The 22,288-nt window shown below is 50.4% G+C and overlaps 1 protein-coding gene across 6 annotated transcripts in view; it reads left to right on the forward strand.

Moving 5' to 3' along the window:
• ZNF821 (zinc finger protein 821) overlaps window positions 1-22,288 on the forward strand; it is a 169,572-nt gene that overhangs the window by 138,548 nt on the left and 8,736 nt on the right. For all 6 annotated transcript variants that reach the window (XM_078669671.1, XM_078669673.1, XM_078669676.1 and 3 more), the window contains one exon: window positions 2,710-2,876. In XM_078669671.1, the coding sequence (XP_078525797.1) occupies window positions 2,710-2,876 (167 nt within the window). The remainder of the gene's footprint in view (window positions 1-2,709; window positions 2,877-22,288) is intronic.

Genomic DNA, 22,288 nt, shown 5'->3' on the forward strand with positions numbered 1-22,288 from the left:
ACTCCCATGCTGCAAGTGATGAAGGCTAAGGTAATTAACTCCTTGACGTATGGGCACGAGATCACTAAGGGCACAACCAACGTATTAATTAACAAACTAACAAACAACATTTTTAAAAGAACTTTTCGATTGTCAAGATCTACCTCGCCAGCCCAAGTGAGACTTGAACTGGGACTACAAGACAACCATGGAGTGGAGGCAGGCGCATTTATTAAACTATTTCATAGACTGCGCCGTGCCCGGGTGGGTACCTTGGGGGCCCGACTATGGCAGGAAACACAGAAAAACCAGACCAGCCATAAGTATCGGCAACGTCTGGACCGCAGTTTCCAGTTACTAGGAGTAAAAGACCTCTGGGAAACAAACCCCCCCACGACCCGGTTTTAAAGACTGCCATTAAAAAAACGTACAGATTGTGATCCTTTCGTTCAGACAGGACAACACTGTCAAAGAGGAAACACTCTTGGGCAGTAATCTCCAATTTCAAAGTGGGTGCTCAGCCACTCTGCTTATCAAGCACATACGCACTTTATTGGAAAAATAAGTTTTTAGCGCTGAGGATGGGTGACTGGCCTTTTTTGAAGAACCTTCCCGAATGGCGCCGTCCAGGTAGCAGAACCGAATGCAGGTTGTGTGGTTACCATTCTGAAACAATGGAACACATTGTCTGTGCATGCCCTGCATTGCTCATGGCCAGACGGTCACTGCTGTGAGGACAATGTATCATGTTGGGAGTTCAATCTTGCCGCGAAGCAATAATGGCCGCTCTTAACCCTGACGACACCAAGTTAAACATTGGGCTTACGAAATTCATCCATAAAGCGTCAAAACAACTGGAAGCCATATCCACATCTAAACCCTCCCCATCTTAGTATGGCGGTCGAGTTAATAGACTCAATAATCAAACCGGAGTCCAGAACATCAGAAAGCCAGAGCGATGTCTTCCAGTAAGAACGTTATTAGCCCATAATGGTCCACTGAATTTTAAGTAATTTTAAATCCACAGTTTTTAACATTTATTACTGTCATTTTATCGTTCGATTTAGCTATGTTTTAAATTGTAAATGGTTTGCCGAACCAATCAATAAAGAAGCTGAAAGAATTAAAAACTTTCCTCCTAGTATTATATTGTTTGCAAACTGGTACAAAGTAAGTTTAGGTGAATCATTTGTTATATTTAATATGTATAGAAATAAATACGTAAACATAATCACATGCAGACTGCCATTTCTTATTCAATATGGGGATCTGTATGGGATTCACTGGCAATGTCCTTCTGTAGATCTCCTGCTATCTTTTCAACCAACACCAGTTTGTTCGCATTGGCACCTCCAAGTCACCAAAGATCCCCATCACATGTGAAAACCCTTAGGGTTCCTTACCCTCTCCTGTCATCTTCTCCTGTACTCACAAATACCACCACCAAGATTCACCAACATGCAGATGACGCACTACTCTGCTTGAAAATCCCCTCTGATTCAGCCATCCAATGCCCCAAACACTGCTTGCGCATCATCCAGACCTGAATGTCCAGTGCTTACCTGAAGCTCAACCCAACCAAGACAGAATTCCTGTTATTTTCCAAAAACAAGAAACAAGATACAGTACAAACCTGGCTCAATGACATGAACCTTGATGTCCTCTATCCACAACTCTCGCTGAATTCCAAATCACTTCGATTCAACCTGAACACTAACCTCCTCTTCCAAGGAACACATTGACAAAAAAACAGACGCCTGGTACCAATTCTCTCTTCTAAAGAAAGTCAATTTGTTTCATCCAGAAAGCAACTTCAGAACTGTTGTTTAAGCCATCACGCTCTCGCATTTGGATGGTGGTAATGCCTTACTCCACAGCTTCCCAGATTCCCCACCAACACCCTAAAGGGGCATCCTAGAAGCTGCAGCACTTCACATCCATGGCCTGAAGAAATATGATCATATCAACCCCACCCTGATGGAACTCCATTGGCTCCCCTTACCAGCCTGCCCCATCTTCAATATCAGCTGCATCATTTACAAAGCCGTCACAACGAGCACTGCCCCCTATCTTTCAGACAAGCTCACCGTCTGTGGCGGTTCTTGGCTTACCTGCAGCCAACACACCATCAGACTGCAGATTAAGAAGTGTCAAAAAGAAAAAGCAAGACAACTGGTCTTTTCTGTCGATGCACGCAGGATCTTGAATAATAGCCCTGTGTCTATTAGGACGACCTCAATGATGCTCCAATTTAGGAAAGAGTTGAAGACTCACCTCTTTGAAGAACACTACATCACAATTCATTAACTGTCAGCAACTCCGCTTCCTGTCCTACTACTTGCTGACTTTAAGTTTGCCTTTAACCATGTTCAGCGCTCTGCTACCATGTGGCTAGGTTTACGATATAGAAATACTGTATGCATACATACATATATATACATTCAGTAATTCAGATCATCGATTGTGCATATTGTTGAAAAGAGATATGGCACTGAACTGTTTGTATAATCAGCATTCTACTAAAGAGGGTGCAGTAGGAATATCTTCCCTGGATTTTCCATTTTTTCCCCTCTCAAACTGTAGAGTCATACTAGACATGAGGCATTCCTTTGGAAGTGTTGCTCCAGTAGCAGTATGTATTACAGAAGAGATTTACAACGAGGTCTTGGAAACCTTTATTTTGTGTTCTCGCCTGTTTTTATTTAGTTAAAATATGTGTTTGTTTTGCAGCACTCCTCAGCTGTCAGCAGTCCCAAGAGCTATCTGTGCCCAGAATGTGGTAGAGGTTTGAGCTCACCTGGGTCACTGGGCCGGCACCTCCTCATCCATTCTGAAGACCAATTGTCAAACTGTGCTGTGTGTGGTGCCCGATTCTCTAACCATTCCACTTTCAATGGGTGAGTTTGTAGCTACTTAAGCTATGTGAAGAAATGCCAATTGTACAAGAGCCCCTTTACGATGTGCCTCAGGGAACCTGAACTTTGTCCTGAAACTGCAGGCAAGCAAACATGATAGGGATCCTTCTAATCTGCCAATTGTCATATAAAGATACCCACCACCTCCTGATATATTTCACTGGAAAATCTATGAAATTTGGAAGTTATGCTATGGAGCGCACTCCACAACTCCCAGCGCCTTCCACATATTGCTCTTTGTGTATTGAGCATTGTGGGTGGCATGAGCTATAGTGCGCGTTACTTACCAGAACTGGCTAATTTCAGTGGTTTTCTAGGTGTACATTCACTTAACCATAAATAAAGTTTAACATGTGTTTTGTTCAGTGAATTTCTTTGACTGTTTTATGATGTTCTTCATTCTCTTGCCATGTACCCATTAAGCACTGCACAAGGCCTCTGGCTGCGTGCAGCATGGGTTGGCTAAAGGACCTGCCTTACTGCACGACCTGCAGGTACATATCAGGATTTTTTCACAACTATAGCTTTTTAAAAAACTTTTTAGGTATAATCAAAAAATGTTGTGAAAATTGTGGGATATATATATATATTTTGTGTATGTATATATATATATTTATTTTTTAATGAAAAGTTGCCTTTTTAAAAATCAAAAATCGTGTCCATGTAATCCCAATTTTCATGTAAATTGTGATTTTATCCTAGCAAGTCTTTTATTGTCCTCTTTTTCGATGCCTCTGAGTTTGCTTCATATGACAATCAAAACATCCTTGTGAGTTTGGCCTTGTTTGTGGCTATTTTACTGAGTGCGCCCCTAATCAATCAACAAAACAGCATTTGTAAAGCATAACACTGTCACCTCCAGGGGTATCTGGGTGCTGTGTTTCAGTCGAAGAGCCAGATAATGAGTCTTTCTGAAGTCTGACAGAAAGAGAGCTGGAGAGAAAGGTCGTTCCAGGTCTTAGCAGCAATGTAGGAGAAGCATCAGCCACTGCTGCGGATGCTGGGATTGTGTGCGAGGGTGAGTGAATAGGAGCACATGGGTCTGGCGGGATGGTGGAAGTTCAGTCGATGGTTGAGGTAGGCAGGTCCTAGGTCATGGCAGGTTTTGTAGGTGTGTGTGGGGATCTTAAACCAACATCTTTTCTGGATGGGTAGCCAGTAGAGGTCTCTCGGGTGGGTGGCGATGTGTTTTCATTTGGGGGGTCCAGGATGAATGAGTCTTTGGGTCTAAAACATTTGTGTAATGGTGTTTCCCCATATTCCTGTTCAGCTCTGCGTTTTTCCTCCTGGAGTTGTTCCTTTACTCTGCACCTCACTCTTTTGGTCTCAACTATCAATTCTATGCACACTCCTCTGGTAACTGCTTTAAAAGCATCCCAAACCCCTCCTGCTTTCCTCATGTCATTAGTTTGAAAGTCTTCTTTAATATGAGAATATTCACCTTTCAAAATAGGGCCTCTTAACAGTGTGGTATGCAGGATCCATCTATACTTTTCTTTTGCTTAGCCAACCAGTGTAACTTAAGTGGTACTGGGCCATGATCTGAAATGACTATCGGGATTATTCATTTGGTTATGCCCTTCCTTTCTTTTCCACCATTCCCCATGTTCCTCCAGTTTTTGACCAAACGTTAGCAAACCAGAGACGTTCAAGACTGTTGGACCCGGTTCTTTGGGCAGGTTCACCCTGTGACTTTTTTTGCTTTTTCCTAGCCTGTTTTTGGAACCTGGATTGGTGATTTTAGGCCTCTGCGCACTTTTTCACTGTGGTACAGTGTAAAGTGCGTGTGCTCTCTGTGTATGGATGGTGAGTGACCTGCCCTCCCATAGGAATGAATGGGGAATATGTATGCCCATGGTAGATTCCTGATGCTTGGGGAGTGCAGGGTCGAGTTTGATATGTGTGAAGTCGTGAGAAGGAATGCTGCAGAATGGTGTATGCGGCATGGCTGTGTCTAGTCTAGAAGCGCCACTTTTAGAAATTGGCATAATTGTGTAGTGAATCTGCTGGCACGTGATTGGCTGATGGGCCTGGCCCAGGAGTGCCTGGGCCTGCTGGTATATGGACTGTCTGGTGAGTAGGACGGGGTCTGCAGGGCCCCGGAGGAGGGGGTCTGAGTCAGCCGTAGATGAAAGGCCCCCATCTGCTGTCAGGGATGGGAGGAAAGAGCGTCTGGTGGAACCAGGCTGTGCCTGTCGGCCCACCCCTGCTGGCTCTCCCTCCTGATGACCCACTGTCACCTCTGACCTGAGGCTGACAGGAGAGGGAAACCAGATACACCCAGGGCTTAGGGGCTCGCTGACACAAAGACTTCAAAAGACTTCAAAGCCTTTTCTGTGTATAAGAAGGGGCTGTGTTCCCTTCCAATTTGTTCTTGTTTTCTGACTTGAATCTGCCAGGGGCGTGCTGCTGCTTGGGCTCAGGGGAATCCCTGAGTCCTGCCCAGCCCCTGGACTCCTGATGGACTTTCCTGGACTCCTGGGGGACCCCTCTGCCTGCCTGGGCTGATGGGGGGACCTGGCTTTGCCCCCTGGGAAGCTCTGGGGCTTTGGCAGCATGGAGGAGCTGCATTTTCCTGTGGATAGCGCTGGAACGGTGTTTCTAGCGCCTGGAGGCGCTGAGCTTCCCCCTGGGCGCTCTTTCTGGACTTTCTAGCGCTTAGGAGCGCTTTAGTTCGCTGATAGCGCTGGAAGCGCTGACATTTCTTGCCCGTAATTATTTGGTTATTTACGAGTGCCCACCTCGCTTAATTTTTAATTGAAAGACCCTCTCCGGGCCGTGGACGAAGCCACGAAGGGGCCGCGACCTGATTGGCCGTTCCTCGGTGGGAGCCGCGCTCTGATTGGCCATTGCTGTAGGCCTGCCCCCGAGAGCCGCTCTCCGATTGGTTGACTGGCCGAGGAAGTTGCACGTCAGCGGGAGGCTCGTCCCGAAGGCCGCGCTGGGATTGGCCCAGCGCTCGTGGAGTCCGGGGGGAGAAGAAAGGAAGGCAGGAGATGGCAGCCGTTGCGGGGCTCCCGTGACCAAGAGGGAGCCCCGAGAGAAGGGAAAAGCCTGGCTGCCTCGTCGCCGGTCTCCCGTGTGGAGAGGGAGACCGGCCTTGCTGGAAGCTGAGAGAGAGTGCCGGCAGCCGGGAGGACGCCGCAGAGAGCGGCGCGACGATGGAGCCTCCCCGCAGCAGAGCCGGTGAGTGAAGGGCTGCGGGGGAGGAAGCTCCGTGGGGTGCCGGTCGAGGCACCGAGTAAGGGCGGCCCCGAATAGCAGTGGGTCGCCCCACCAGGGTTACAGAGCCGCGAGGGGCTCTTGAGGGCCCGCATTGCTGGATGTTGGTGCCGCTTCGGGGCACAGAGTCAGGGCGGCCCCGGTTAGCAGCGGGTCGCCCCCACGTGACGCCGAGCCTGTGTGGCTCCAACATGGGGGCATTGCCTGCAGAGCCTGAGTGGCTCCCGCAAGTGGGGCAGGGGATGCCCAGAGCCCGTGTGGTTCCAACGTGGGGGCAGAATTGTCTAGAGAGCCTGTGTGACTCAGAGGGCCAGTGAGGGCCCAAGCCGCATTTTATTTGGTAGCCAGAGCCTGAGAGCTCCAACGTTTGGGGCATGTGTATTTATAGAGCCAGATGGCTCCAACGGCCCACAGCTGTGTCAAGAGCCTGTGTGGCTCCAACGTCTGTGTAGTGTTGCCCAGAGCCTGTGTGGCTCCTACAATCTAACCCAGCAATTAGTGGGCAGCTGCACCGTTTAGGCGCAAGATGGAGAAGGAGTCCCTGAGAGGGATAGAGATGGCACAGAGGTGCCCGGCCAGTCACAGCTGCGCAGCACTTAGTGCCAGCTGCAGCGTTTAGGCCCTTGTGAGTGTTCCCAGGGGCCCAGCAAGTAGTGGGCCCCTGCATCGTTTAGGCCCCTGACATTGAGACTCAGGGCGTTCTAGCCCCAACAAGGCCAGTTGGCCTAGGGACTGCCACAGGTGGTGGCTTATGTAGGTTTTGCGCAATTGTATGGTTATTGCACCTCTGAATGTATTTCCTTGCATCATGTTTTATTCCTGCACCTCTGAATGTTTTTAGACATCATGTGACTTTTGCGCTACTGTATTTTTCTGGTACCTCTGAATGTATTTTTATTGCATCATGTGCTTTATTCTTAACACCGCTGAATATGTAGGTTTATGCATTATGTGTTTTTCTTTACTACTCCTCTGAATGTATATTTATGCATCATGGGTAATGTGTTCTTGCTTAGACCCCTAAATGCTGTGTGATACTTAGGTGGTTATTCTTTTTAGTACAGGTGGTCTTAGTGAGGTCCTGGTCCCCTGCGTGACAGTCTCCTAAGGGGTTTAGGGTTGCGTAGGTGGTACTTACCTGTTCCCAGTAGTTACTGGATGTGACCTATAACTGTTACTTTGTGTTACAGTGATTTTATATACTTTTATTCTAAGTTCTATAAGTACTATTTCTATTTCTAAAAGTGCTGAGTATGACAGTGGCCCATGGGGCCCTGTCCTGTGTAAATAATCCCTTGTGAATATTGCCGTGCCAGTTGGCACAATGTAAATGTGTGATTTCTATCTGATATGTTTTGACAATACAAAAGTTATTTTAATATAACCTTGTGTGGAGTCTCTTTTGTGGTGTACCTAGTATGTTGTTGCTGTTGTGCGCTGACGCAAATGCTTTACACATCGCCTCCGAGTTTAGCCTAGACTGCTCGTGCCAAGCTACCTAGAGGGTGAGCAGGGGTTATCTTGGCGTGTAACTTCCTTGCCCTGACTAGAATGGTGGTTTCTGCCTGGCTTTGGCATCAGCCTTAGCCTACCAGAAATAGCCGGTTCTAACATTGGTGGGTCAGCGGTGCGGATTTGGACTTGCGTTTGCCCAGTGCCATAGCGACAACTGGCTACATTACAAAAACTCTGCGTTTTTCAGATAGTCACATATTTGGGATTATTGTTTTTGATTTTGTTTTTCCTCAAAAGTGTCCTTTTCAGATGGTGTTCCTGCGCTTTATGTTTAGTGGCAGATGAGAGAAAATGACAGGGCGGGACGCCAGTAGATAGGGGAGGTTCCCATAGGTTAGGAATCCCTTGCTGGGTCCAGTGTCCAATCCCTATTCCTGTCCCTGTGTGGGTAGATGGAAGAGAGGGAGGGTGGAGGAGAAATTGCTTGCTCAGGAGGGTGGTTATTCCCTGAGTGTAGTGTGTGTGTCTGGGTTCCCCAGTATGGTAGGATCCAGTGGTGGCAGCTTAAATGTGTCCAGTGCGTGAATTCCCATTCCCAGTTCCCAGAGTATGGTGCCTGGTGCTTAGTAAGAGAGTGACAGGTTGAGAGTCAAAGGCAGTGAGGAACTGTCTCACCAGTCTGGAGGGGGAGTGTGTGGATGAGTGGTGTCTTGAACTGGAGGAGTTGGTGTGAGTTTTTTTTAAGGAGCTTGCACGTGAGGTGTACCTCTTGTGGTGTGCAGGAGGTCCTGCAGAGGCATTGGGCAAGAAGGTGGATGTCTGGCGGTGTGCTGGATGTCGTGCAGAGACATTAGGGAGTGATTCTAAAAGTAGTGGCTTGTGTATCTGATGATCCTGTGTAGGTGAAGAGGTTCATGTGTAGCCCAGCTAGGTCCCATTAGGATGGTAGGGGTGTAGGGGCTCGCGTCCTGTCTCAGTGGAGGTGGAGTGAGTGTGGGACGGTGTGTCCCACGTTGGCCCGAAACCCTGTCTCTGGGCCTGGAGGGTTCCCTAAGGGAGCGCCAGGTCAGGGGCCTATGCTGTACTTGCAGGTCATTTGAGGAGGATCTTCCTGTGTCTAGAGGACGGGGAGTGTCTGTAATCAGAACTCCGGCGGTCCTAGAGTTGGGCAGTACCGCTCCCAAGTGGAGGGTGCAGAAGTCCTGGTTCGCTGGGCATTTGACAGTCTAGAGTGCTTGACCCTTTTTTTTTTTTGGGGGGGCCTCTGGAGGTTGTTCCCCGAGGAGGGGTTAGGCCAGGTTCAGGTTCAGCCTGACCTGGAGGGAAGGGCATCTGTAGTCAGTGTCCTGACCGGTTGTTGGCTTCCAGGGGTACCGCTCCCATGTGGGAGGGTGCAGAACTCTGGAGGGGGATGCAGAGGGACGGTGTCCTTACTTCTGACCCCGGTGCGAGGAAAGTGTGTCGCTGACACGCCGCTGGCGTGGGTTCTGTCTAGCCTGAGACATACTGTGCCTGTGATCATGGAACTGGAAGGGGGTGCAGAAGGACGGTGTACTTCTGACCCCGGTGCAACTTGAGGGTGTAAATCCTAGGTTGGGAGATTAGGAAACTTCTAGGTCAAGAGGAACTCTACCAAAGTAGATCAGCTGAAGAGACTGAGGGGGCAGCCCTTGCTGTGTGTTCTGGGGCCCACCTGCAGTTTGTTGTTTCCACTAAGGTAGAGGAAAGGGGGCTTTGCTGTGTGCTGTGCCCCCACCTGCTTGAAGAGGGACTGTGCTGTGTGCTTTGTACCTCAGAAGTGGAATCGTTTCCAGGTGGTAGACCAGTGACGGAGTGAGGTCCTGATCTGGTAGGAGAGTTGTGTTCTGGTGAGTGCTTCCCTGTGAGGGTTATTCCTTCACCCTGACTGGAAGCAAGGGTCCCTACTTGGTCTAAGATACTTACCTCTGCCAACTAGAGACCCCCAGTTCTAACATTGGTGGAGTAGAGGTAGGGTGGGGCATGCTTGCCCGTGACCTATGGTCAGCCTGGGGGTGTGGACCCTAGGTGGTTGGATCAGTGGTAGTGTAGCTACACTGAGAGAGAGAGTGGAGATTGGCTATTGTGTGCCAGGGGTTACTGCCCCCACTCTGTGGATTGGTTAGGACCTGTAATATTTGGATGGCCTAAGGCCTGGTCCTGGCTGTGGATGACTAGTGTGTACCAGTGGGGTATCCTAGTTGTGCCAGAGAGCTGTTGTTGAGGGAAATCTATGTGGGTTCAGAGTGGCGAAAAAACTGGAAGGTGGCCCTGCCGTGCAGGCCCGTGTCCGTGGTTTTTGTCGCCCAAAGCAGTGAAGGCCACCAGTGTAGTGATTGGTCTACCCTGCGTTTTGGCTGGAAGGGGGATGTGTTGGACCCGGTCCTTTGGGCAGGTTCACCCTGTGACTTTTTTTTTTTTTTTTTTTTTTTTTTAAACCTTTATTGAATCACAAAAGCATACAGACACGGGCCTACAACCATCGTGGCCGGCCTCAAAAGCAATATGCAGCACAAATGTAACCATAGAACGGCTCAACAGTCTCCAGAGAAAGACCAACCAGTGGTCAAAATGACACATATGAAAAGGTGACCGTTGAGCACAGGATAAATCAGGTTAAGTTTTAAGTTTATAGTTGAAAAATATATCGCCATACGATCCGCAGTCCACAAAGAGGGGGCAATTAACCCAACAAGTTATCAGCAATGCCAAAAGTTGCAACCGGAGGATTAGCTAAAAAATACGTTATCAGGATAAAATCACATTTAAATCAAATAAAGATCAGAAGGCCATGAAATAACCTCCAAAGGTCAAGTCATCGTGCATCACAGGATCGTGACATTAGAAACTCCAGCGATGCCAGCAACAATAAATCAGGCTAGACGATCAGAATCGGCCGCAGTTGTACAGGATGTGAGAGGCGTCCAGTTCAAATAAAATTGAGGAATCAGATTAAATGCAGCAGTACGACATCATTCGCTATACAATGCACATATATGGACAATAGCCTACAATTCAGCGCAACAATGAGAACATAACAAGAGGATATAAGTCCGAAAGCAGTCTATCAAGGCACAGGTACCCACCCACTAAGCGAGTAATATGAACAGGATCATGTAGCAAAAAGACACAAATAACCATCCACTCGAGGAACCTAAACCCCCGACTCCAACTATAAAGTTAGAAAGGAAGAAATATTAAGACATAAAAAAGAAAGAAAAGGAAAGAAAAAGCGGGCCATAGAGACAAAGAGAAACGAAAAAACACACCCCACCCCCACCCAGCATGCAGCGGAAGGCCACGGCCCCCCCCCCCCATAGGCATGCCTGTCGCCCTAGAAAACCCGAAAAGGGAAAAGAAAAAGGGGAGAGAAAAAAAAAAAAAGGGGGGAGAAAGGTTATCACGAAAGTGTGGAGGAGGGTCATATACCTAAGTCCAAACCAGTTTGCATGGAAATCCTCGGCCGCCCATCCCCGGCCCCCGACCCAAAGCAACGATATTCAACTCCACCGTCCACCTCCCGCTGCCCCAGCAGTACCAGCCACCACAGTCAATGATAAGGGAGCGGCCTCAACCCTGGCCCCTCCGAACGGGGGCAGCGATGTAGTCCAGCCGCACGGTCGCCATCTTGAACAGTACAATGAAACGAAGTAGCCCCAGCAAAGAAGGATACTGTCCAACAAAGTCTGTCCATCTTAATGCCAAGCCTGCGACGATGATAGAAGGGGGGGCAATGCATTGCAACAGGCCACCAACGTCCGCCAGCCAAAGCGGTAGCATCCGAATCAGGAGAAAGTCATAAGTGTCACCAGCAGAGCACAAGGTATCCAGGATTAGCTTCCAAGGACGAGACTCCGGGCAGTTCAGAAACCCACCTTCCTCAAAATCCGCGAACCGGTCAATCGACACAGAAGTATCAGCGGGTGCACGCACTCGCAATACCCCCGAGAGTGCCCGGGCAGGTACTCCGCTGCATTCGGGAAGCGGATGTGGCGCAATGTCCTGCATTCGAAAAGCAACTCTTCCCACCGGGGGCATATAGAGGGAAATAGAGTCCAGCCGGAACCCCAAGTCTCGGGTAACACTTTGTAGACCAGATCTCAAAGTACCCAAGGCACATAGGATGTCTCGGATCCCCGGTGGCGCGGCATAAGGAAGAGGGACAGCCGGTCCCCGCACACGGGATCCTCGAAGGAGCTGTGGGTCCGGAGGCTGGTCTCCATCAGAAGTGCCGCGTGGCCGGTCGCCCTCTCCGAATTCAGAATGACCTGGCCTGATTGAGGGTACCGGAGTAGCACACATCATGCCTACACAATGCACGGTACCAGAGCGATCTGGGCTGTAAAACATCTCACCGGCAGCGACCTGGAGAAATCACAGGCGTAGGGGACACCGCCATCAATATGGCGTCCACCGCAACTCCGGAAAGGATAGGCAGTCCATCAGCGCCGGTCGCGGTTCAGAGCAGAGACACAATGTTGCACGTTTAAACACAACAGTCCCCAGGCGCGAGAATGAGCAAAACCGGCAAATCTCCTCAGTGGTTAACCCAGCATAGTAGCTGATCCCGCTGGTCGTGTCCGCCCCGCTGCAGCATCAGATGAAATGGCAAATATGGCCGGCCATTACGAAACAAAGACCCAAGCAACATCAGCCAGCGCCGAACAGGGAGTGAGAGCGCTCCGGTACTTCCTACGCATGGGGCGCGCGAAGAGATACACCGCCGGAGGCAGAATCGCCTCCCGGTCCCGAAAAATCAACTTAGAAGCAGGATCGGTGGCATAAGGAGGTGCGGGCCGGGAGGACGACGGAGAGGTCGGCGGAGCCGAGAATTCAAGCGGCCATCATGGATCTCCGTTAAGCCCCTCCTCACCCTGTGACTTTTTTGCTTTTTCCTAGCCTGTTTTTGGAACCTGGATTGGTGATTTTAGGCCTCTGCGCACTTTTTCACTGTGGTACAGTGTAAAGTGCGTGTGCTCTCTGTGTATGGATGGTGAGTGACCTGCCCTCCCATAGGAATGAATGGGGAATATGTATGCCCATGGTAGATTCCTGATGCTTGGGGAGTGCAGGGTCGAGTTTGATATGTGTGAACTCGTGAGAAGGAATGCTGCAGAATGGTGTATGCGGCATGGCTGTGTCTAGTCTAGAAGCGCCACTTTTAGAAGTTGGCATAATTGTGTAGTGAATCTGCTGGCACGTGATTGGCTGATGGGCCTGGCCCAGGAGTGCCTGGGCCTGCTGGTAGATGGACTGTCTGGTGAGTAGGACGGGGTCTGCAGGGCCCCGGAGGAGGGGGTCTGAGTCAGCCGTAGATGAAAGGCCCCCATCTGCTGTCAGGGATGGGAGGAAAGAGCGTCTGGTGGAACCAGGCTGTGCCTGTCGGCCCACCCCTGCTGGCTCTCCCTCCTGATGACCCACTGTCACCTCTGACCTGAGGCTGACAGGAGAGGGAAACCAGATACACCCAGGGCTTAGGGGCTCGCTGACACAAAGACTTCAAAAGACTTCAAAGCCTTTTCTGTGTATAAGAAGGGGCTGTGTTCCCTTCCAATTTGTTCTTGTTTTCTGACTTGAATCTGCCAGGGGCGTGCTGCTGCTTGGGCTCAGGGGAATCCCTGAGTCCTGCCCAGCCCCTGGACTCCTGATGGACTTTCCTGGACTCCTGGGGGACCCCTCTGCCTGCCTGGGCTGATGGGGGGACCTGGCTTTGCCCCCTGGGAAGCTCTGGGGCTTTGGCAGCATGGAGGAGCTGCATTTTCCTGTGGATAGCGCTGGAACGGTGTTTCTAGCGCCTGGAGGCGCTGAGCTTCCCCCTGGGCGCTCTTTCTGGACTTTCTAGCGCTTAGGAGCGCTTTAGTTCGCTGATAGCGCTGGAAGCGCTGACATTTCTTGCCCGTAATTATTTGGTTATTTACGAGTGCCCACCTCGCTTAATTTTTAATTGAAAGACCCTCTCCGGGGCCGTGGACGAAGCCACGAAGGGGCCGCGACCTGATTGGCCGTCCCTCGGTGGGAGCCGCGCTCTGATTGGCCATTGCTGTAGGCCTGCCCCCGAGAGCCGCTCTCCGATTGGTTGACTGGCCGAGGAAGTTGCACGTCAGCGGGAGGCTCGTCCCGAAGGCCGCGCTGGGATTGGCCCAGCGCTCGTGGAGTCCGGGTGGAGAAGAAAGGAAGGCAGGAGATGGCGGCCGTTGCGGGGCTCCCGTGACCAAGAGGGAGCCCCGAGAGAAGGGAAAAGCCTGGCTGCCTCGTCGCCGGTCTCCCGTGTGGAGAGGGAGACCGGCCTTGCTGGAAGCTGAGAGAGAGGTGCCGGCAGCCGGGAGGACGCCGCAGAGAGCGGCGCGACGATGGAGCCTCCCCGCAGCAGAGCCGGTGAGTGAAGGGCTGCGGGGGAGGAAGCTCCGTGCGGTGCCGGTCTAGGCACCGAGTAAGGGCGGCCCCGAATAGCAGTGAATCGCCCCACCAGGGTTACAGAGCCGCGAGGGGCTCTTGAGGGCCCGCATTGCTGGATGTTGGTGCCGCTTCGGGGCACAGAGTCAGGGCGGCCCCGGTTAGCAGCGGGTCGCCCCCACGTGACACCGAGCCTGTGTGGCTCCAACATGGGGGCATTGCCTGCAGAGCCTGAGTGGCTCCCGCAAGTGGGGCAGGGGATGCCCAGAGCCCGTGTGGTTCCAACGTGGGGGCAAAATTGTCTAGAGAGCCTGTGTGACTCAGAGGGCCAGTGAGGGCCCAAGCCGCATTTTATTTGGTAGCCAGAGCCTGAGAGCTCCAACGTTTGGGGCATGTGTATTTATAGAGCCAGATGGCTCCAACGGCCCACAGCTGTGTCAAGAGCCTGTGTGGCTCCAACGTCTGTGTAGTGTTGCCCAAAGCCTGTGTGGCTCCTACAATCTGGCGCAGTTTTGTCTCCTAAGGGCTAGCGAGAGCCCTGTCGCAGTTTTTCTCCAGCTACCCAGCAATTAGTGGGCAGCTGCACCGTTTAGGCACAAGATGGAGAAGGAGTCCCTGAGAGGGATAGAGATGGCACAGAGGTGCCCGGCCAGTCACAGCTGCGCAGCACTTAGTGCCAGCTGCAGCGTTTAGGCCCTTGTGAGTGTTCCCAGGGGCCCAGCAAGTAGTGGGCCCCTGCATCGTTTAGGCCCCTGACATTGAGACTCAGGGCGTTCTAGCCCCAACAAGGCCAGTTGGCCTAGGGACTGCCACAGGTGGTGGCTTATGTAGGTTTTGCGCAATTGTATGGTTATTGCACCTCTGAATGTATTTCCTTGCATCATGTTTTATTCCTGCACGTCTGAATGTTTTTAGACATCATGTGACTTTTGCGCTACTGTATTTTTCTGGTACCTCTGAATGTATTTTTATTGCATCATGTGCTTTATTCTTAACACCGCTGAATGTGTAGGTTTATGCATTATGTGTTTTTCTTTACTACTCCTCTGAATGTATATTTATGCATCATGGGTAATGTGTTCTTGCTTAGACCCCTAAATGCTGTGTGATACTTAGGTGGTTGTTCTTTTTAGTACAGGTGGTCCTAGTGAGGTCCTGGTCCCCTGCGTGACAGTCTCCTAAGGGGTTTAGGGTTGCGTAGGTGGTACTTACCTGTTCCCAGTAGTTACTGGATGTGACCTATAACTGTTACTTTGTGTTACAGTGATTTTATATACTTTTATTCTAAGTTCTATAAGTACTATTTCTATTTCTAAAAGTGCTGAGTATGACAGTGGCCCATGGGGCCCTGTCCTGTGTAAATAATCCCTTGTGAATATTGCCGTGCCAGTTGGCACAATGTACATGTGTGATTTCTATCTGATATGTTTTGACAATACAAAAGTTATTTTAATATAACCTTGTGTGGAGTCTCTTTTGTGGTGTACCTAGTATGTTGTTGCTGTTGTGCGCTGACGCAAATGCTTTACACATCGCCTCCGAGTTTAGCCTAGACTGCTCGTGCCAAGCTACCTAGATGGTGAGCAGGGGTTATCTTGGCGTGTAACTTCCTTGCCCTGACTAGAATGGTGGTTTCTGCCTGGCTTTGGCATCAGCCTTAGCCTACCAGAAATAGCCGGTTCTAACAAAGACCATGCTTGCTAAAGGTGCGATTGAGGTGGTGACCGAGGCAGAGAGGGGTATGGAATGCTACTCCTTACCTGACACTTCCCGGTAAAAAAGGACACAGGGCTAAGGTCAATTTGAGACCTCTGCTTTCCTGAAACCTTCCTCAAAAAGGAAAAGTTCAAGATGATGATGCTGGTCATGGTATTTGCCTTGGAACCCAAAGATTGTATGATGCCTTTGGATTTGAAAGTTGTGTACACTTCGACAGGTGGTACCTTTGGTTTGTGGATGAGTTTGAGTATTTGTAAATCACTTTCTGGACCTTCGGCTTTATCTGACTGTTGAGGAAAGTCATGTCAGTGGTCACAGCCCATCTTCACCAGTTGGGGATACATGTGTTCATGTGATGCAGCGACTTCCTGCTGAAAGGCGACATTCCTCAACTAGTCTTTGACCACCTGCAACTAATTTTTTGTTGCTGTCCACAATTGCATTCTCTGTCAGCGAGCTGAAATCGCATCTGCTGGTCATGCAGAGGCTACCCTTTTTCAGCTCACTTCCTGGATATAGTGTCTTTGAAGGCCTCTTCACCCCGGCAACGAATCCTGGAAATTCAAACTATGATCCCGATGTTTTGGCCACAAGCCTTTGTTCCAGCATGGATCATTCTGAGACTTGTTGCTCTCCTTGCTTTGTGCATTCTACTGGTTCCTCGTGACCATTGTCATATGCTGGGCCTGCAGTGGAACCTCCACCTTCAATGGGCTCATATCTGGGGATGCCTTTTAGACAGAATCTGCATTTCGGACAAGGCAGAACCGGGACCTTCAATGGTGGATGCCAGCCTGACATGTGGCAGACCATTCTCTTTGCCTCATCCACAGCTCACAGTACTGGTGAATGTGCTGTGTCTGAACTGGGGAGGGCACTGGAGTAAGTGGAGGTTAGAGGACTTTGGTCTTCGATGGAGCAGCCCCACCATACAAACCTTCTGGAGCTGAGCTCCATCTGTCTGGCTCTCAAAAGCCTTTCTGCCTATCATCAAGGGCAAGTTTGCACAGATCCTGATGTACAACACAACCTCCTTGTAGTGCTGCAATAGCTAGGGTGGTGTAGTGTTCCATACCCTCAATCTGAAGGCTCTCGGGCTGTAGTTGAATCCTCATATTATATCCCTAACAGTAAGCCACCTGCCATGTTCCCTAAATGTCAGGCAGTCAAGCTCAGAAGGTGTCGTCTTCCTGGATCACAAGTGCCATCTGTTCCCAGAGATGATATAGGGTGTCTTTTTTCAGTGGCCAAACTTTTGATAGATCTGTTCGCTGCCACTGAGAATGCTCAGTGTTTAGCTTGTTGTACCCTGGAGTTTCCTCTTTGATGTATTCTGGGAGAAGCATTTCACCTTCAGTGCAACCTCAATTAGGTCAGGCATGGCCAGGCTCAGCTCATATCAATAGACTTGTATTGGACTCAGAAAGCCTGGGACCTCGACCTGCTGTATCTGAGCATCTGCCTTCTACTTCGACTACTTCGCCGGGAGGAACAGATGTCCCATTGAGAAAGGGAGAGTCTTGTGCCCAAATCTTCATAGACTCTACCACTATGTGATGAGATTGAGTGGAACTAACTGAGTGACTTTGACATTTGTCATCGGTGGTGGATGTGATTCTAGCAGCTTGACATCCATCAACCAAGTCCATCTCCTCTGGTGATTTAGATTTGTTGTCTGGTGTAAGGGAAGGCAGATCGAGCCTTTTCTAGCTAAGTTGTCTGATCTTCTGTTTCTTTTATCTCTGGCCTGGCAAGGCTTTACTATGGGCATTGTTAAATGTTACTTATCATCCCTTTTAGCCTTTCTTTGTTTGGTTGATCATCTCGTATTATTCATATCACCCTGTGAGATTAATTTCTTTAAAGGGCTTTCATATGTCTCCCCTCCGCTCCCTTTAAGATGCCACAGTGGATCTTAATTTGGTTCTTATAGTTCTCCTGTATGGCACCTTTTGACCCTATGTACTGTTACACCCTAATACTTTATAATCCCAAGACTGTCTTATTGCCATCATATCTTCACTTTGTGTCAGTTAGTTGCAAGCATGATCTGTTCAGCCACCGTAAAACATATTTTTCCCTGACAAGTTTTTTTTTCGACTTGGGCATCTTTTTCTCCCTAAAGATGTAACTACATTTTATATGGGACAGTCCTTCACTCTCCCTGCATTCTTCCCTCTGCCACATCCCTCCAAGGACCTATTGTTGATCAGTCATGGCTAAGGACATTTCTGTAAAGTTCAAGACCTGAAAAGGTTTGTGGCCAAAATGGCGGCTACATCAGATGCTTGCTGCGAAACTCTGTGCCAGGCCTGATCACCATCTTACTCCATATGCTGCAGTACCCTCCTATAGTGCTCACTACCTGGTTACCGAGTGCCCGACGCACACTGGGGCACACTATATTTGTCCGGGCCTGGGGAAATCCAGTGACGGTGAATGCGGGGGAGTCCTGCTGGTGACAGCCTGCATCGCTCTTGCACTCCAAGCCTGCTGGATGTCGCTGAAGTGGATTTAAGGGCCAGTGAAGGTGGAACTGCAGGCAGCTGAGGCACGACCTGCCGGCTTGGTAGGCGGTGTGATCCTGGCTGCTTGAATAGCTGCCTGCAAGGGGACCCAGCAACTCCCTGGTGACTGCCACGAGCGACGGGGCCCGGCATTCTGCACTGCACTTGACCCTGTCAGGGGCGGCACCCGCTGAGGTCCGGCCCAACCCGGTTGGCTGCACAGAGACTCCGCTATTGTAAGCAGGCCTTGCTTTTGCCCAACTCTACCACTTGTGTTACCTGTATGGGGGAGAGGCTGCCCTACAATTTTTGACTACCCTGCTGGCTTGCTGACTACGGTACGTGCCCTGCTGTTTCGCCACTGGACGCCACGGGGAGTACCATCTGTGTAGTGCTATTACAGTTCTCCTGACATCCCTGCAGCTGGGGTGGTGATGAGACTAGGCAGGCCTGTGGGGCTGCTTGTTTGCCTTGGGGCCCATTAGTCATTACTGGGGGAGGGGGCCTTTCAGCTCGTGGCGGCACATTGCGGAGTGTGGCCTGCCACAGAGGCCCTCCTGCCTCCCCAAACCACCCCCCCACCCCAATTGCTGTGAATACAGGGCACCCCAGGTCCAGCGGCTCAACACCGAAGAACCTCCTTGTGAGATCCTAGATTCCACCGACAGCTTGCCTGCTGTGCTCTCTATGCGACGTGGAGTGGCAGGGGCACAGTGCGACAAGGTGCTCTGAATACTGGGGACTTGCTGTTGGCTGATTGCCCCACCACGACCCTGGCCACCTGACGTGGACGCCCTCCTCCTTCCTCATCTGCCTCTCTCTGAGAAGTGGAGACTGCAAAGCTCCTTCCCCCAGCTGCCTTGGGGGCTTTGGTGTTACCACTGTGAAAGGCATGGGCGGTTCCTCTCCTCTTTCCCACATCCTGATGGGGTCCCACATCCTGTTGGGGAAAAAACAGAACCAGCAGGGCTTTACACATTGAGCCTGTCACGAAGACCCTTCTTCATCTGTGCCGGCCCGACCATGGGTGCTCTGTAGCACTTTGAATCCAAGCTCAATAAACATTTGGAGCAATTTGAGAAGGTCCTGCATGCCACCCTAGAATACAAAGACCTCTTAGTAAGCACAAATTGACACAGTATCCCTCGACGTGGGTCTACTGAGGGCGGACCACGGCAAACTTGTTCAATAGGGCGACGAATAGGTGCAAAATAAACTGTCCCCATTGGTAAGTTCAAAGTTAAGCTACATTTACATGAATTGCAACTCCAATATGCGCTCTTGTTTCTGGCAAAACTCAAGGTCATCGACAGCGACTCCTCTCACATCTTCTATACACCTGAAGATGTCTCGACCTTGCTCCATGTGAAATGTCTTGTTCACACCACTGACACAGAACGAGGAGAGGAGACCTGGGTGACGCCTAAATCTAGGCGCCGGTGACGCAAGGCACATTGCACACGCCCTGATCGAGAACAAGTGGCCACGAAATAGGCACGAGCCGTGGAGGCGGCCGCTCTTCATCACGTCAACTCCATTGCTGCCCTCTGGGAAAGACCGCCCAAAGAATCTAGTTCTGATACCTATGCTCCTGACGCCTCTTCCACTTCCAGCACCATAGCTCCTAAGGTCACTCTAACATCTGCAGATGACCTCATCTGACCTGCATATTGGCCTGTCTACTCCCCCAATGCCAGTCAAGCTGGGGTTTTAGATGTGCTTACCTCAGCACTTCTATAATCCACTCAGTCCCGGGCTCTGGGGGGCGATTTTATTTGTATACCTTACTTATACTTTGACCGTTCCTCTCCCTCCTTGCACGGCGCAAGCACTCAGATCACTATGACCAATGGCACACATGTACGCGCTTACGCAGTACATGGCGCATGGGGCACCCACATGACAGAGAACACTCTTTTTACTCCCCATGCTTAATGTACACACTAGGATAGATCTCTTATTGTGCACCGTCCACCTTGGCCCCCTGATTGGCCAGTTGGAACACCTGGGACAATCCTTGTCGGACCAATGTCCTCTGCTCCTCACTTTGCGTTAGGCAGAGAACGCCCCGCCATACCCACTTGGGAGTTGCAGGGGGAGGCTTTTTCTGATCCTCCCTTTCGCGAGGCTCTGGCACATTGTCTCACTCGATACTTCAAGGAGAACAACAATTCTACATCGTCCCGTGCCTTATAGTGGGATGCTCACAAGATCGTGGTTCGTGGCCACTGCCTGGTGGGATCCTGGCATGTCCACCGACGCTTGATTGAAGACCTTGTCACTATTAAGCAGGATCTTTGGTTGCTGGCAATACGGGTCACCAGTCGAGCAGCATCTCCTGACTACCTTTGGCGGTTGTGCAAACAACGCAGTGAGTCGGAGGCGTCCTTGAGCCAACATGATTATCGGAGGAGGACAGCCCTACAGCATGCCCAGGCGATTACTCCGGCAAATTGTTGGCCTCGCTTGTTCAAAAATTACAATGCACCCCCATTGTGGATCTTCACTTACATGATGATGAGTTCCTTGCCTCCCAGTTGGCCATCAATGCAGCCTTCCAAGATTACTACCAGGGGTTGTATGCAGCTTCCAATTCCCCTGTCCCCAGATTGTATATCTGCGTTCCTACCTTGGATCTCCCTCCCAAGGTTGAAACCCCTGCAGAGAGCTGAACTCGAAGAGCCCCTGCAGATGGCAGAGATTCGTGCAGCTATTTCCCAGATCACCCAGAATAAGACCCTGGGCACGGACAGCCTGCTGATTGAGTATTATGCCACTTTCTCTGCACAGACCGCCCAACACCTACTGGCCAAGCTGGAGGAGGGGACTGGGCCTCTAGTTTGTGAGATAGGCTGATTAAAAGCTGCTTGATGGACGTGGAGGGATGCGCCTGGACCCATGTCTCATATCTCGTTAGAGCTGGGCGCTTCAGATCAGAGATGCGATGGAGCAGCAGCGACATGTCAAATACGTCTGCCATCTGAATGTTGCCAGGCACAGAGCCATTAATTGACCAGTAAGTAGGCAGTAGCCAGGCAGCTAGAGAGCTGTCCCCCTTTGACATTCTGGTAGGACCTGTAATTGACTGCATAAGGGAAGCAAAGCATTGTGCCAGGTGGACTGACTGGGAAGAAGGCAGCTTTGACTGGTGAAACAGAATAGCTCAGGATAGAATGGCAACACCTCCATCCACCGGGTCTTATGTGACCGCCTGCTGCCTATTCGTGGGTGGCTCTCTAGACTCCTCGACACCTGCCTTGATGCCTCTGGGATGTAGAGGGTGTGACATAATTCTAATCTCTGGACACCCTAACCCCACCTACACAGACTCCCACTTCCGGGGGTGGGAGGGGTCTAGCTGTGGACTGCATGTGTGCCGTATTGCTGAGGGCACATATTGAGGGTCTGGTGGCCTTGGATGGGGGGGTGAGGGGTTGGACTGTCTTCCCCCCCATCTACCCCATTTTGCTGAATACTCACATAGGTGCTGGTTGGATCAATATTGTTTCTCCATAATTAATGCCCCACTCACATAGACGGTAAGTGGACGATTGATGACCACGTCTGCATGCAGTGTTTGGAAGCATCATATTCGCTGTAGGAGTTTACATGGGAACAACTGAAGTGGGAAAGCAGGATCATGCTACAAGAGACAGATGCAAAATTCCATTGAAAGCACAACAGTGGAATGCAGACTTGGAGGCTCCGCTGATGGACACAGATGAGGGAGGCGTGCTCAGGTCCATGGGAGGGTCTAGTAGTACGCAGTTTGAATTGATACATTTTATCTTTCTTTACCGCAGTTACATGACACCCCACAAATGACATAACATTTACCCGGAAAGGTCCCCTACATACCCCAGGTATTGGAGATCATACTTAGCCCAAAATACATGAGAATTCAGCATAAATGCACTCTGCTGGGGGTAGTATTGACAAAAAGACGCATAGCAATCCGATGGATCCAACCTGGAGGCCCAGCAGTAGCTTCTTGGGAATGGGACTTGCTGGAATGGTCACTGGCAGAGGAACTTAGAATTAGCGAGGTTAGAACAGATGATAAAGTGTTGTAAGATCTGC

This window comes from Lissotriton helveticus, chromosome 12, assembly GCF_964261635.1.
Source record: "Lissotriton helveticus chromosome 12, aLisHel1.1, whole genome shotgun sequence".
Taxonomy (NCBI): domain Eukaryota; kingdom Metazoa; phylum Chordata; class Amphibia; order Caudata; family Salamandridae; genus Lissotriton; species Lissotriton helveticus.